Below are 17,271 nucleotides of genomic sequence, written 5' to 3'. Positions count from 1 at the left end.
TCACGGAAACGTGGTTTCCTTTATATAGAATCCCCCACGAGTAACACAATGCAGCTCCTGTTAGTAAAACCAAGAACTGCTCAGATTATTTAACCTTGGACAGAAACCACAGCCAATAATGGAGCATAGATAATATATTCTAAAGTAACTTGAATGTGACACTTTCCTAAGGCTTTCTGGACCTAGAAAATGCTTATAAAGCAAGACTGTTACTAGTTCCCAACAGGTACCTAATTTTTCTCCCAACAGAAGAAAATGAGAAGAAAAAGGTTAAAAAAGTAAGGTGAAAGCATTTTTAAAACATAAATTTTTCTGCCACACTGTATGCACAACTTCTATGAACAGAGAACAAGGTTATTTGAATATGAAAGAAGGCTTTTCTCTCAAGACAATATTCAAAATAAAGGAAGAAAACACTGGGTTAGCACAGTCACATAGAATGAAAGATGTTATTTAAAAAAAAAAAAACAACAACTTAATTGCTGTAATCAATGTCATTCAGCTACAGTAATTAATGTATCCTTTTCCCAATGGGGGCGCACGCATTCTTGTTTAATTTTCATCTTGCCAAGACAATGAGGAGGATGCAAGCCAAATCTATAACGTGAGAGAGAGCTATAAACACGGAACACTCTGTGTTTTCATAAACAATGCCTCTTTCAATAGCAGGATAAAGACAATACACACAAGACTCATTCACATTAATAGATCACATACTTGGATCAAAGACCTGTAAAGCCTTGGGGAAAGTAAGTACAGGGTGAACCTGTCCAGATAAAATTAGAGCAGGGAGAAGAAATCACAGGTGTCTCTTCCAAACTGCACTGCACCAGTGACAGCAATTACACAGGTTTTAAAATGTCCAGTCATGCTGAAGCATCATTTTTTTTCATCAGCTATATTTAAGTCCTCAAACATGGATTATTTCATTTTGCAAGAAATTTTATGGATTTTGACTTTTTGGTGGGGTTTGTTTGTTTTGGATTTGGTAAATATATATATTTTTAATATATGCATATATATGTATACATATAGATACACATATATATATACATACATATTATGTATACATATATACATACATATATTTATATACCTTTTTAACTTTTTTTTTTAATAATGCTTTTTTGTTCGTTTGTTTGTTTTTACTTTTTCAAAGTCACCCACATTACAGATACCGGATTAGCACACACTACACAGGTTAAATGGCTTATGAAGATGAAAACAGAGATGCCAGGAGGCCCCAGTTCTAAAACCAGTTCAGCTCCATCTTCTCAAGAACCTAACTACTACATTGATAAGGCCTGATCTGGTGGATGTTGAATATCTTACCTGATCAGTAAGATATTCAGGCATAACAAGGTACATCCTCATCTTAAATGCTACTTGTTTTTCTGCCCTGTTGCTCATACAGAACCTGGACACAAGTAATGAAATAAATAATTTCTTGCAAAACAGACTTAGAGGTTCCCCAGGTTTTGTGGTTTGGTCTTCAGTTCTAATTACTCCTAAAAACTTACAACTTCTGCTTGATAATAATGAGTACATAAATTGATCGCCTTCCCTCATTTCCTTGATGTGATAGCTGAACATGCATGAAATCATTTAAGGCTTGCAGTAAACGTCTTTTTATTTATTCCCTTCTCTGTGTCCTCATACTTGCTTTAATACGTCACAAACAGCCCTTAGTAGCCTTATGTTTAAAAATTCCTCTATAGAAAATGAATGAAGCTTCCTACTACAGCTCAGGGAACAGGTTAAATGAATCAATAGTCTGATTTAAACTAAAATACTCAGCATGTGCTCTCTTGCACCTTTGAGTCACTACAGTTAAAGACTGCAGAAATTACAGGATATAGACATTGGAAAGATGAATGATTTGTGTTAGTGAGACTAACTCCAACTTCAGCTGAGAAGATGTTGATTCCAGTTTGGGATTTATTGATATCAGGACATTTTCAGCTGAATCTTGAAGTATATGGGTTTAGTCTCTCTGTGGATTCTCCTGCAATCAAAATTCTGAAATCTTCTCCAAAATTATAAGCAAATTTCAGTTACAGATGAAGAGGCAAAGGCTGCACCATCTGAAACTCCTCAAAAAGAACACATTTCTGTTAGTGGTAGGCCTTCTTTTGAAGGAAATCAATAACACACTGTTAGCAGCAACTCAACTCAGGGCAATTTATTTGTTAAGCTAAAGTACACACATGCACTCAGCCTTCAAAAAAATTCCATTTTATGACACAAAGCAAGGTTGCACAGCTGTCTTCTGAGCCTCAAGCACAGTGCAGCAGGAAAAAGTATGAACTGGACATTCAGAAAAAGTGAAAGCATATGAACTGCAAAATCTGAGATAAGGCAAATATGAAACTTGCTACCTGAACAATTGTGACTATGTCATACATAGTCTATATTTCTGAGCAGTCAGTGACAGGGATGTTTTCCATACACAGGACTCTCACAGATTATAATCATACACTTCTCCCTGACACACCAAATATCCCAGAGCAGGTGCTGATTGCTGTGTGAGCATCCTGACAGGCTGACACTGCAGTTGTGCTCTATAAGCTCCCAGGTGCTGCACTTAATTCAGAGAGCATGGCACCAGAAGATATTGTCCAGTCAGAAGGATAAAAATATGATGTTCATAGGGAAACAAACACCACTATATAGTGATTTCCAAAGGAGTTGTGAGATGATCCTGAAAGGAACAATAACGTTTTCTCAGAAGGCTAAGAGACTGAGCAAAGCATATGAATTTTCTACCACAGGGTAGAGAGGTTGTTTGTGTTGTTGGGTGATTGCACTGTTATTTTCAATGACTACTGATCAGGCAGTAAGCAAATACAGAAACTTCAAAATTCAGACATGGTATTAAAACTTCTTTTAATTTGGATATTCCATTCACATCAAACAGTTCATATAACAATGTCTTTTGTAAGTCTTTGTTTTATCCTCACAATTGAAGAATTATAAATAATGCCAAGCTCTGGTAAATGAAAAAATAGTATGGATGACTAAGAACTTAATTTTTAAAAACCCTGTTCACCAAAGATAGTAAAATTTCCATAAAAGTGCTAGTAAATCTATGTAAAATTAGGAGCAATATAGGAATAATGATATTCTAACAATATATTAATAATTTTATAATAAAAATATATCACAATAACAGGAATATTCTATTTTCCAAAAAGTAGACATCAAAAAATTCAAGAAAGCTACACCTAATTATAAAAATACAAACACACCACTTCATTTTCTTCTGCTTACTTTTAACAGGCCCTAGCACAACTACAGTTTATTACAATTCCTTCATGATACTTCATCTTCCTATAGCTGAGCATAAGCCTTATTACCACCTTCTGTAGACATTTAAAAGTAAGATTTTTAGGACTCAAACCAAATGGCTATTTAACCTCAGCCTGTTATGAACCTCAACACCCTCAGGAAGTTCACAGGAACCATCTCCAATTGGAAACCCAAAGAGGAGCCAAGGAGCAGCTCATTTCCTGCCTCACCAGCAGACCACACACAATTACTTTCCTAATCAACAACATCCCATGAACAATCTGCTCAGAGGTAATTGCTAAGTACATTTGCCATCAATATGCACAGAATTACTGCTAATAAATGTCACTGTGAATTACAGTCAAGTGCTGCTAGACATGGTATAAGCATGGGTCTACCCTGGTGACAAGAATCACTTTCCATACAACACTGTGAGGAACTCCCAGTGCAAGGAATAAAGATCACAGGGGTTCCAGCTGACAAAAGTCTCAGCTTTTCCACCCATTTCACTGTGGCATGCTGCACACTGAAGCAAGAGGTGAGCCATTTCTTTAATCCAGGAATAAACCCACAGGCAGTCTGCAGGGATAGCTTATACACAAGCAGATACTTCTTTCCAGGGCATCAGCGAGCTGACTTCCCTCCTAGAGATCACTCATCACAGTTTAAATACATTAAACCATTTCAACATGTAGCACTTAATCCTTTGGCACCACAGTTCTGATTTCCCCAGAGCACTGGCAGGAGCCAAGGAGTTAAACAGATTTTAATGAACAGTTTTCACTGCTGGATGAGCAAGCAGTGACTCGGTGCTCTCAACACGTGTCCTCCTTGCAGGAAATCCACAGTCAGACACTCTTGGTTCTCACACCATGCACTCACTCTGCTCCAGCATTCTGAGACTTTTTGGGCTTCATGCAACACGCAATTAAACACTGAACGGTGCTTGACCTGGACTTGGCAGTGCTGGGTTGACTTGATGATCTTAGCGGGCTTTTCCAGCCAAAATGATTCCATGATTTACCCCAAAGCAAGAGAAATCAAGGTTCCCATGGCAGCATTATCCATCATGCACTTCATGAGAGCATCTTGATACAGGGCTACACCAAGATTTGTGGCAGACAGTGCGACTGATTTTGAATGTATTTCTATTATTCTTGTTCAAAGACAAGTTTCTTCCTTGAGCATCTCTCCTGCCATCTTCCATCTTGCATAATACACACGCCATTTCCTGGACATCAGCCAATCTTCGTAATTCTGCCTAAATTCTGTTAAAGCTATTGCCCCCAAATTAAATTTTAGCAGGTGCTCTCTCAAGGGGTCAATTCCAACCATAGGACTGTTACTTTCCTTCACTAGATCTCTAAAAATAGCATTAATTCCACTTTGTGGCTTCTGTTGGTTTATAAAAAATATGTGAAAAGATGCATTGAATTGCAACATCAATGTTCCAAGGTTCATTCATTGCCACCTTCACCTCAATTCCTCTGAAGAAGACCATTATCACCTTTCAAACTGTTTGAAAATCACTAAAGCTCAGGCTGATCTACAGCACCACATCTCAACAACTGTTCAAAAAAATCCAGATTAAGCTAAATCGAACTCTCTAGGACTTAATTTCTGGTTTTAAAGCAAAGTTTGGGATTCTGAGTCTAAAAAACATAAAATCATAGAGGTATCTAGACCTAAAGGACCTGAGGGAAAAGACCCTTAAGATCAAGTACAACCATTAATGTAACTCACTAGTCCAGCACTAAACCACGTCCCTGTGTGCCACATCTACAAACATCAGGACATTTAAGTTTTTCATGGGATATTTCACTTGTGTGCACCCACCATATGAGCTTGGTCCTGCTTTCTCTTCATAAGTAAAATGAAGTTGCAGCTCCTCTTCTGACATTCGACTGATGAATACTTTCAGCAAACAGCAAATAATGAACAGTGCATTGTGAGCCTGCCAGATAAAGAGGTGGCTAGAAAAGAACAAACAAGAATCAGTAACACTCCACCAGCAAACATGCATCAAAAGCCACAAGAAAATAAATGTCAGAGTAGACAAAGTTCAACAGTTGAAGCAAGGAAAAGTGTTTAAGCAGGGAGTCTGCAGTTGACGTCACAGAAAATACAATGGGAATGTATTCAAAAGTAGTTTATTTAGAAAATACAACCTCATCCCTAACTACATTTGTGCCATTAAAAACACCACAGTAGACAGAACTCTTTGAGGAACTCACCAAACAGATCAGCAAACTTCTAGAGGTCTCTAGAGCTGTGGACTCAAGGCACACAGACATTTGAAAACTTCCAGCAGGTTCAGACCTGAAAGCTTCCTGGCTCCCTGAACCTCAGCCCTCTTCCCGGGTGAACAGCTTTCAGGTGACAGTAGGCATTTATGGACTTCAGGAGCACCATACAGCACAATTTTATTATGCAATACACACAAATATTTTCCAAGTTTTCTGAATGAAAGGGAAATACAGCTGCATAAAATTTTTTGAGCCCCAGTAAGCCCTGCTGGGGATCCCACGCAGCAGCACAGAGTCAATTATTGCCGAAAGCTGTACTTTCAAGGTATTTTAGGATTAAAACAGTAACAGCTATCTGGGCAGAAATAACTTCTTACTTTTAGTGCAAGCAAAAAACTTGATGACAGTCATGGGAGCAAGGAGGAATTCCAGCCCCAGATCTGAAAAAATGGGACATTTATCTGTGGGTGTGAGGGAACAACTACAGAAAGCCTCCTGCAAAAAAAAACCCCACAGTGCTGCACAAGTAACCTATTGGGAGTTCTCTCCTACTGCTGAAAGGGGCCAACAAAACCAACAGCAGCTGCATGACATAACCTGAAAACCGTATTTTGATACATATTTACATCTTCATAGATACAGATATTTAAAATATTTTCAAGATAGAATATTGGCTCATACATTAAGTTCAGCTTAGAAGTTCAGATAATTTTTAAAGATTTCTAAGGCAGTAGTACCCGTACCTTACATCATTTATATAAAAATGTGTTCATCTAACATACAAATAAGTATTTTTGCCGAGTAACCTACTTACCTATTACACTTAATTTCTGTGTTTAGAGAAGTACTAGACACTTGTTCTGTTTCAAACAGCAGTTTAAGAGAATTCTAAGGTTTGATCTGTGAGCAGCGTAGAAAAATTCAAGTGCTAGCAACAAAAGGAACACCTAAAAAATTAAATGGCACACACAGCTTTTTTCTGAGAACTTACTTCTGACATTCTGCTGAAATTTTTAACTCTTTGGTTCTAGAAAGGAAAACTTTAATCAACGATCCAAGGTTTCCTGTTCGAGGATTCTTCTCAACTAGATGAGAAAAAAAAAGATACAATTACAAAGTATGCATAAGCTGACACTATCTAGTTCAAATGACATTTAGAAAAAAAAGCAAATTTCAATGTCTCAAATATTTCTAAATAAAGCACAGTATGTCTTGGTTTTCTGTACAGGAATTCCTCTTTCAAGATTCTCTAGTACATGGTTTATTAGTCCAAAATTGTTCTCTTAATACCATTAATCCTAGATTTAAAATATCCCAAACATGGGATACTCATACTCAAACTGTTTCTTTCCCATACTTGCCTGCAGCACAACAGCCTCCCATCAGAAAACTGGGCAGGTCTTCACAACTACCTTTCACCTTCTCGCAACACCACTGATCACATTTATATCACCCTTCCTCCCATCCTCTAATTCCTTCCCCTTACAGATCAGCTTAAAGGGCAAAGGGAAAAAGACATAGTAGAGATGAAAATATTTGTTTTAAATCTTGCAGTCATACCAAATTCTGTAAAAGAGTTAACAATGGAGGTAAAGGTTTGGGGTACACATAAACACACTCTTTACACTGCTTTAATTTTAGTTGGGCAATATATACAAATAGAATGATAAAGGCATGAATGTGGGATCAGAACAGGGATGCCTTTCCCAATTTTTCTGGTAAAGTATATGGAAAAAAGATAATATAATGTCTCACCTAAAGACTTGCAGACTGAGATTGTGGCTTCTTCCAAGAGCTTTAAATCAGCACTACGCCAGAGGAAAAGAAAACAAAACTGGTTACACAAGCAATTGGGTTCCTGTACTAGAAGTGAAAATTCAGTACAAAACAGTAATAAAATCTTTCTATGAAGCACTTAATTTTAGCCATCCATTAGCTTGTTGAGGTCAGTTTGTCCAACCTCCCTGCTCAAGCAGGATCTCATAAAGCCAGCACACCCTGACTGTGTCCAGGTGTCCTTTGAGTATCCTCACAAGCTCTCTGAGCAACTCATTCCAATGCTCTGTCATCCTAACATCAGGAAATGCAATATTCTTTTGAAGCACAGCAACTATAAAAAAGGAAACTAATATTCAAAAGTGAAATGTCTATCAGAGTGAAATTATGTCAGTGTTTTCTCCCATGGAACAACGGACAGGATGAGAGAAGCTGTGTGAAGGGAGATTTAGGTTGGATATTGGGAAATTTCCCTCCATGGAAAGGGCTGTCCAGCCCTGGCATAGCAGCCCAGGGCAGTGGTGGAATCCCTGTTTCTGGAGGGGTTTAAAAGCTGTGCAGTTGTGGCACCTGGGAATAGGGGTCAGTGGTGGCCTTGGCAGTGCTGGGGAATGGTTGGACTCCATGGTCTTCGTGGGCTTTTCCAACCTAAACAATTCTGTGATTCCATGTGCATTTTATTACTGCTAGTTTTGCAGTTTCAGGGCTGCCATACTCAGTTTGGTGTTACCGAAAATGCAAATAGAACAGCAGCCTACAGAAAGAACTTGAACTTTTTTACAAGAAATTTCGCAAAATGACGCACTTCTAAAAACACGAATAAAAGAAACCTCAATTTGACATTTAATCTCAAGCTAACCAGCTCTTTCCTTTTAACCAATGTTATTATACTAGCACAACAATCACATCAGATGCAGCAAATTGTTCCTAACTTCATTAATTGCCTCGTGATACGCCACAGAAAAACATTATCTGAAAAGAACAATAAAGCACTAAAGCAAAACCTGACAGCAACCACTGAAACCACACCAGCTGCATCAAACACATACTTCTGACCTATGAGTGCAGGGCAACTGATCTTCAAAAACATCCTTAACAGATGGGAAAACAAGACAAATCATCAGACACTGTGTTCAATGCCACACTGAGCAATATGAATATTAATAACTAAAGGGCACCCTGTTCCACCATTCTCATAATTACAATTTTTTCCTTCTATCTTGTCTGAATCCACCCTCTTCTAGTTTAAAACAATCACCTCTTGTCGTGTCACCGCTCATATTATGAACATGTGAACATATCATATCTACTGCTTAAGGTTTTGGAAGAGATGGTAGAGCCTCTATACAGACTGAACATACAGCCTGACCTTCAAGGACTTCTGAAGTTCAAAAAATTAAAGGATGGTCAATAAATTTAGTTCAACACTTGCAATCATAACACAATCCTTTTTAAATTTACGTGGTAACCCAGTTTACAGCACTGTTGCATCAACCTGAGATTATCAGCGGTGCTGTGTGGGAAGCTGCTTAACAAGCTCCAGTGCTGAAAACCCTGTGGAGCCACGCTCTTGGAAGCCATGGAGTCTGAGCTGTTCCCCAGCTCATGAGGACTAGAAGATACTGTAAAAAGAGCAGTCAAAAAAATTATTTCAAAACTCTTCAACAGGAAATTATTCAGGATAGAGACATCAAATTAGGTTTTAAGATGCCTGCAAATTTTATTGTATATCAGACTAATTTACTGTGCAGTGAGCTGACAGCTGAGACAGCTCTTCACCTACAGCTGAATATCCTAAGACAACTTTAAATTACAGAGATTGGCTTGTCCTGATATCAATTACCAGCATTCATTCTTCTCTTACAAACTGCTTTGAAACACAAGATTCAGAAAGAACAAACTTACACTTTGATATATACTTTAAAAATATTAGGCTTGGTCTCAAAGGTGGTCTCTTGTTCCAGCACTACAAATATGCACAGTAATTAAAAACAAATGGTATTGAGCAAGAACCACCAGCACGCCACCAGCAACTACGGACAACACAGTTTTCTAGGTCTATGTGACCTTACACTTTTAAAAAAAACAAAAACTTCTAAATTTGCCCAGCTGGCTGCTTGTCATCAGGATTTATTCCTTCCCAAGACCTGGCAAGCAGGAAGGGTGAATATTACAATGGACAACAACTCAGTAGAAAATTTTAGGTACTGAAAAATCATAATGTAACACAACATGACTCCTCCCACTATCCAAAGATCCTGGGGACACAGTCAGAGTGGTAATTGCTCCAGGATTTAAACCCTAAATGCAGACATTCAGCTTTTGAATTATGGTTCATTTTCTCCCTAATTTCTAAGGTTAGGTTTCAAAGTATAGTATTCTTACAGATTTTTTTTTCTTCTCTTTTGAGTTATTAAAACCCACACAGAGTCCTCAAAAAATTCCACAGAGTTGTTTAGTTCCTACAAGTTGCCAGGATCAAAACCCGTGGCAAAGCATGCAAGGCTTTCAGATCTTCAGCAAAGCTTTTAACACTACGGTAATTCTTTTTCATACTAAAATGAAGTTTAATGCTTAAAAATTAACTACAGCCCACTGCCTCTTATTCATACAACAAGAACACAAAAGTGAATTTTGCCACACTCAAGATGAGGCAACAACTACTATAAAATTTCAGTTCACTCAAATGAAATGGGAATTTCTGCTGTAATTTCCCGCACCTAGTGAGGGGGAATTACAGCAGAAATACCACCCCAACAGACAGACACCACTGAAATGCATCCCCAGGGATGCACTCATGGAGACAGTATCATGGAGGGGTACAAAAAACAGCAGCTCATTCCTAAGTACCATGGGCCAAACTTAGCAGTGACTTTCTTTCCTTTGATTGGGCAGGAAAGAGAAGTGAGAGACATGGAAAAAAGTGGCCTGGGTATTTTCTTGTGCAGTGAAGAGACAGAAGGTAAATTACATTAAGATTCGGACACAAGATGCCAGAGCCAAGATTCACAAGGTGGCACAAAAGAAACAGTACAACCAAGTGTGTGGTACCAATTTTTCTCTACAGTCCCCGTGGAAATAACATCTGGTTACTGAATGAATGTAAAAATGGAAACTCAACACTGAAACATCTGTCCTTTCATTATGCCACAGAGAACACTGTTAATAAGTACTTGAATTGTATTTCAGTCCTAACAAGAGCAAGGACTGATAAAGTGAAGCTTCACTGCACTGATTACATAAAAGTTCCAATTCTCTCTGAATTGAAATTCTCACCTGAATAAGAACTCTCACCTGAGGAATTTGGACTGCCCCGTTGTCAAATACATGTCTGGAGCACAAGTCTGATGAGAAGCAGCTGAGGGAGCTGGGAAGGGGCTGAGCCTGGAGCAAAGGAGGCTCAGAGGGCCCTTGTGGCTCTGCACAGCTCCTGACAGGAGGGGACAGCCGGGGGGAACAGGGACAGGAGCAGAGGGAACGGCCTCAGGCTGGGCCAGAGGAAGTTCAGTTTGGATATTGAGGAAAATTTCTTCATGGAAAGGACTGTCCAGCCCTGGCACAGCTGCCCTGGGCAGTGATGGAGTTGCCATCATGGAGGAATTTAAAAGCCATGTGGATGTAGCACTTGGTAACATGGGTTAGAACACATAAAAGTAAAGGACAGATTTGTTAAGGATGGAGTGTAAAACATTCCCTGCTCTATGAGAAACGTTTGATATATTCACAATGTGAAACAGATTATCTATTGCTAGTAACAAACAGGCAGTGAGTATGAAAACTCAACTCCGCCTGCTGCTTGATGGCTCTGCTGAGCATCAGCAGGAGAAACCCAGGCATTCCAGTAACATCCAGGCAGCTCTGCCCTGAACAAGACACTCTATGGAAACTCGTCACCTGCATAGGGAACAAACTCTGAGGAAGGCAGGGCCCTTGCACAGGGTGCCCAGAGCAGCTGTGGCTGCCCCATCCCTGGAAGTGTCCAAGGCCAGGTTGGACAAGGCCTGGAGCAACCTGGGCTAGTGGAAGGTGTCCCTGCCCATGGCAGGGGTGTGGAATGGGATGATTTTTAAGATCCCTTCCAACTCAAACTGTTCTGGGCTTCTGTGACACCAGCTTCAAGCCACGGGCCTTTAGCAGCAGGATCACAGTGACCCAGGTGAGTTTGCACAACCTGCACTGAACCACCTCGCTTCCACAGAGCAGTACATATTTACATATTCACCAGTTCCACGGTTTTCCAAGAAAGGAACAAAAGGTACCACCTGATGTGGGGATTCAAACAGGCTGTGAACATAGGGGGTAAACAGAATAGATTCAAATCAGAATATTCTTAACTATCCAGACTTTACTGGCTCGCTTGGATACAAGCAAATTTGTGAGGTGCACGGTTGCTTCCCACACACTTTAGGAAAAAATTCCAGGCTTCACAGGAATTCTTCCCTCATGCTGTGATCTGATGGCCAGCACTTTCAAAGTACTTAATAAAAGAAAAAAAAAATCTTTTATTTTATTTGCTTTTCTTTTATGTAGAGGCTAAGCCCACAGACTTCAGCAAAACTAAAATTAATACCAGTGAAATTTGCTTCCTTGACAGCACAGCCATGTTTAAAGAAAATTGGTTTGTCTTTGTTCATTTTAAAGGTATCCAAACAGGAGAGGTTTTACAGTGGCAGTGATTATTTTCTGTAACATATTAACACTATGTCACAAGAATATTTTGCACACCAATTGTCACTAAAACCTGCTCCAGATGCAGGCAGCATCTGTGTGATCGCAGCTATCACACATCAGTGGTGAAAGTAAAGAGTAATCAAGGATAATCATTATTTCTTTGGGATTTAATCACTTTGTGTTTGCAATCACTCATCACAGTGCAGAGTTTCTTCATCAGGAAGTTAGTTTTCTGTAAGAAAACCTCTTTTCAATAGAAATGGGAAAGAATGGCAAATTGAGCAGTCTATTAACCAATAAAATTTCATTGTTTTCAAAGACTGTGGATTTTTATTTCTGGCTTCTTACAACCAAAAAGCAGTATCCTGCAGTTAGCAGGATGTTTTTGTAAAAAATGAAAAGGAAGGGAAAAAAAGAAAAAAAAAAAAAAAAGTGGCATAATAAATAGGATTATTTTTCAATGGTTGAATTCAGCTGCCTTACGTTAAATTTACTAACAATCAGTCTTCAGCAAAACCATAATTATTAGGACAGTGAAGGTTGTTTCCTGGCAGCAGCCAGCTTTGAAGAATGTGGTTTTATCCGCTTTTCTTTTAACAGCACCACAACAGAAGATGTTTCAAAGTTGCAGTGGCTTCTCTTATAGTATCTCCTCATAGCAAGAGAAAGCATTCTGCCTAAAAGCTGAAATTAAAAACATATTCACATCATATCACCTGCCCTTAGCATGGTAAGAAAAAGACCCAAACCAAAGCAGACAAGTACCCCTCTAAAAAAGGAGGGGGAAAAAACAAAACAAGCAGCTTTCCTGACAGTTTTTTCCTCAAAGTAAGGCCTTTTTTCTTTGCCATTGAACACAAAACAGAAGAACCAGCCCATTGACTAAATTCATACTGTGGGAATGCTGATTTTAATGGCGTAGTTGGAGGACAGACATCAAAGAGGATAAGGCAGCATATGATTTATTGCACCATTTAAAAAATGTACCATGCTAAGGAAACATAAAAGCTTCCCATCTCTATGTCTTTCCATTAAGGGCCCATGCACATTATTCTTGAACCACCAACTCATTTATAATTCTGGGGAAGGAACAAAGCAGAACAGTAAATATTAAGCACATGATTTTCAGCAAGTTCTGCTTTAGTTAACTTTAAGTTTTCCATCAGAAAATAATTGTAACTAATACCACCACTAAGGAGGAGGCTGCATTCTTGGTAGCAAATCACAGAAAATCCAGACAAACACAAAGTCTGCCTAGACTGAGAGCTAACACTCCAAAGCAAACCTCATAGCTCTTAATCCTGACAGTAACTTAAAAAATCATCCAGAGAAGCTGTATTTAATTTTTCCAATAACCAAACACTATTGGATTTATAGGGTAGTCACCTAAAGTATAGAAGTGACAGATTTATACAGATTTTAATTCAGGTCCCACAAGTCCATTCTGTGCAAAAAATAAGGACCTGTGAAGGAAAAAAAAACAGGAACATGCAGGATTGGGAAACTGGAGTACCAAGTACTTCCTAATGGCTGAAACCAGAAATGCCTCAGCAGACACTTCAGCAGTACCTGCTTAGCACACATGATTTGCTTTATGGAAGATGACATTGCAATAAACCTTTTACAGTGAAAAGTGTGAGGCAACCTAAAACTAAACTGCTGGGAGCTGTTCCTTGGACTGTCATTGACATCTGTACCACTTATCTGCTCCCACTCCTAGGCTTTCTTTATGCGCCAGATACCCAGGCTGGCTCTGGCTGTTACTATTCACTCATGCCAGGGGAGTCACAGGCAGCCAGCAGGAATTCACCATCAGCTCATTTCTGATTACTGACAGCTGAGAGTCCCTCTTAATATTTGTCTAATTATTAAGTAAATCAACAGTATGAGAGGAAGAATGAATGCTATGAGAGGAAGACAGTATACTGGACTCCTCAGAGCAAGCTCTGCTTTGACCACACTCTCCTGTTCAGTTTTGGATGGCAAAGCAGGTTTAAGCAATCCCACATTTTAGCTTAATAGGCTGCTGTGCCCCAAAAAATCAATCCCTCATCATGCCAGAATTGTTTTGTGGTGCCAAGCCATGAATCATTGTAGGGAATTATCTTGGCTGAAAAAATAAACACTTCTGCTGTGTTTTCCAGATAGATTAGCTCCTAATTAAACCTACAGAAGAACAATATAAACACTGGAAGAGATAGTGAAGCGGCAAGAGCATTCCGCAAACTTTCCCATACAGAAACAAACTATTTATTCCATATAGAAAACGACCTTGTTTTCTTCACCAAAAGAAACTACCTTGTGTTCTTGACCAAAAAGTCAACAGGACTGAAAAAAATAAAACACAGTAAAAAAAGGCATGGCTGAGGAAATAAGCAATGCTAAACAATTTCACAAGGAATCAGAAAAAGAGAGATTAACCCATTCAGTCAGGTAGAGGTCAAAAAAGCCAAAATAAAAACCAAAAAAAGAGAACCACAAAGATGAGATATGGAAAAAAGGAGGAAGAGATCAACTAAACTGAAAGGTGAAAGAGAGAAAAGCAAAACAAGGACAAATGAAGAAATACAAAGTGCCAGGAGACACAAAGCATAAGAAAATTAAGACAGCAGAGCGCTGCAAGTGGTGCTATTTTAAGATCTGGTATCATGTATTCATGTTTCTTGAAGTAACAAGACATTCCCCATCTCTCAAGCCAAGGCACAAAGACTACTGTTCCACAAAAGATCCAGCTCTGTTTGACACCTGGGATCTACCGCACCTGGACTAACTTGGAACAGCTTCTGTAACGCAAAGCACTGGTCACAAGTTCCTAACTAGAAAAAGCATACATGGAAAAGTGTTAAAAACCCCACAAACAACTTTCTTACACACACAGATTCAGATTTCCCTTGGAATCCTTCTTTGCAGATACTGTTTCCTTGCTACGGGCAATGCTTCTTGACAAAAAGGGGAATTTGTTGGGCATCTGTTGCTGAAAGGAGTAAATCTACCCCAGCCCCACCATTTCCACACCTTGCTTGGATAATCTGGGTTTGGCTGATTGCTTTTCCTACCAACATAAACTTTTCTACCGCATTCTAGTGATTTTCTCTGCCTCTTCCCCTATGGTACTGACATGTGTAGAACAGAATTACATCCAAAGCAGCACCCAGAGAAGACAGCCCTCTTTTCCCTGGGAATCGCATCAGTCCCATCTTTGCAAAAACTTCAGGAAACAGATCTTTTACTCTGAAGTATCACCAACTGCCTCCAGAAAAAAAAACAACACAAAGCACTTAAACTGCTTCAAATAATACTTGCAAACAGCCACTAGTTTTGCAACAAACCAGAAAAAGTGAATTTAAAAAGAAAACTGTAAAACTCTGTCCTGTATGACACGTGAAAACTGGCTCCTTTCCACAAATCACAAACAAGCATCTTGCTGCTGACACTTAAGCCTCATTAAAAAAAAGAGTTAACTTGGTCATTTGGAAGATTTCAATCTCATAAATTGACATTGACCTCTATTGTTCCATTCCTGAAGGCAAGGTTATCAGATATAATCAAATACTGAGGGTGCTGTGCAGCCAACATAGCCTGATTTCACTTGCCAATGGTTGTCTCAGGTAGATGCAACTAAATGAGAAATTTCTGTTTCCTTCCAATACTAAGCTGCAGAAAAGATGTCTCTAAAAATATTTCCTCTCTAGCTCTCAGGCAAGAGCACCATCTGGTGTTCAGCTAATTAAAGCTTTCAACCTGCATTTGGATCATTTTATTGGACTTCTAGTCTTTTTAATTATGTTTCTTGCTTGAGGTTTTTTTTGTTTGGTGAGATTTTTGCTTTGTTGATTTGGGGATTTTTTTAGCAAATTTACTCTGCACTGGATCTGAATTTCATGAAATAGGCACAAAAAAGCTGCAAAACAAGCTAAGAAAAACTCCTTAACTTTCATGGTGAACAAAGAAAAATAGAGCAAAAAAAGAAATTGGTGTGGTTTTATGTGTAATTATTATTAACCCTAACAACAGAGTATTATATAAGTTTTTAGAATACTGTCAATCTTATCAGTCATGGGTAGGCTGTAAATAAATCCAATCTTCAGGAATCTTAGAGGAAACACAACTAACTGCTTGTTTGCACACTCCCAGTCCCATCCTGCCCTTTACCAGCTTTACAGCCCTCCACAACTCTGTCCCTTCTCCCACACCTCTGGCTATTCTCTCCAGGCAGAAGCCAAAATACTTCCTCCTCCTCCTCCTCCTCACTCTTCATAAAAATAGCACCTAGTAAACGCTTCCCAGTTATTTACCTTAACCATTTTCCATTCCAGTTGCCTGAACTTTCACTTAGAGAGAAGCACCAGTTTTATGCTGAAAACTGTAAAAATAGTTTAAGTAATACCTGAAGATATTAATATCAGATTGTTCTTGTAAAACTGATGATCTACACACAGGCCAAAGAATTCAGCAATGGAGTCGGGCTAATAGAAGTTACAAGAACTTAAATTCTCTACTTCTGGAGATGCGCTATGGATCCTCCAAAAAATACTGATTTTATTTATACCCTACACCACTTTCTGGAATGAAAACGCATCCAAAGCTTGAATTTTAGGTATTTAGAAAATATTTTTATGGAGAATGCACACCAAATTTCTTTCTGAGATGCAAAGAAGGTGAAAAAAAGCTATACAGACTAAGCAACTCAAAAGCTAACCTACAATTAAATCATGCAAGAAGTACAATTCACTCTAAATTGAGAGGAAACATCAAATGTTGGAATCTCCAGTAAACCCAAAGGCTATACCAAAGGAAAAGAAAGCTTCCTAAAACAACAAGGAAAAAAGGCTCCCCCAACACAACAGACCCTATTTCTGATCTTTACCAGGAGAATGAATAGCAATTACAGCTATTATGAAGAAGAAAGAAACCCACAGGAATGGAAGAGGTGGTGGAAAACGCTTCCAAACTTAGAGACAGCAGTCTATTTTACACAGGCATTTATTCCTCTGCTACCTAAAACAAGAATAATTAACATAACCACTCATTTGCTTTCAGACTGGTCACTTCTATAAACATATTATCAAAGCCAGCTCTTCAACACCCTCTTACCTGTTTGTTGGAGTGGTGAAGCTAAAAGACAGAAGCTGATTCCAGAACGGGTCATTCTCAGAGATGGGCTCTGATCCTGACAGTTTCTGTAAGTACTCATTTTCTGGAAGCTCACTGATGCTGCTGCTATTCGCTCCCATCTTCTTTATTTGGCAAAGGTTTTTCTAAATTTTCATTTCTTTGAGAAAAAAAAAAA

The 17,271-nt window shown here is 38.8% G+C and overlaps 1 protein-coding gene across 2 annotated transcripts in view; it reads right to left on the bottom strand.

Annotated features, from left to right (window-relative positions):
- Positions 1-17,271, bottom strand: part of DYM (dymeclin) — a 211,258-nt gene that overhangs the window by 182,783 nt on the left and 11,204 nt on the right. For both annotated transcript variants that reach the window (XM_064736044.1, XM_064736045.1), the window contains exons 2-5: positions 17,076-17,253; positions 7,290-7,342; positions 6,526-6,619; positions 5,125-5,261 (exon numbers count right to left, since the gene is read on the bottom strand). In XM_064736044.1, coding sequence (XP_064592114.1) covers positions 5,125-5,261; positions 6,526-6,619; positions 7,290-7,342; positions 17,076-17,215 — 424 coding nt within the window. In that variant the 5' untranslated portion in view covers positions 17,216-17,253. The remainder of the gene's footprint in view (positions 1-5,124; positions 5,262-6,525; positions 6,620-7,289; positions 7,343-17,075; positions 17,254-17,271) is intronic.

This window comes from Zonotrichia leucophrys, chromosome Z (genome assembly GCF_028769735.1).
Source record: "Zonotrichia leucophrys gambelii isolate GWCS_2022_RI chromosome Z, RI_Zleu_2.0, whole genome shotgun sequence".
NCBI classification, from domain to species: Eukaryota; Metazoa; Chordata; class Aves; order Passeriformes; family Passerellidae; genus Zonotrichia; species Zonotrichia leucophrys.
The sequence above is the reverse complement of the archived record's forward strand: the minus strand, read 5'-3'. Positions and strand labels throughout refer to the sequence as shown.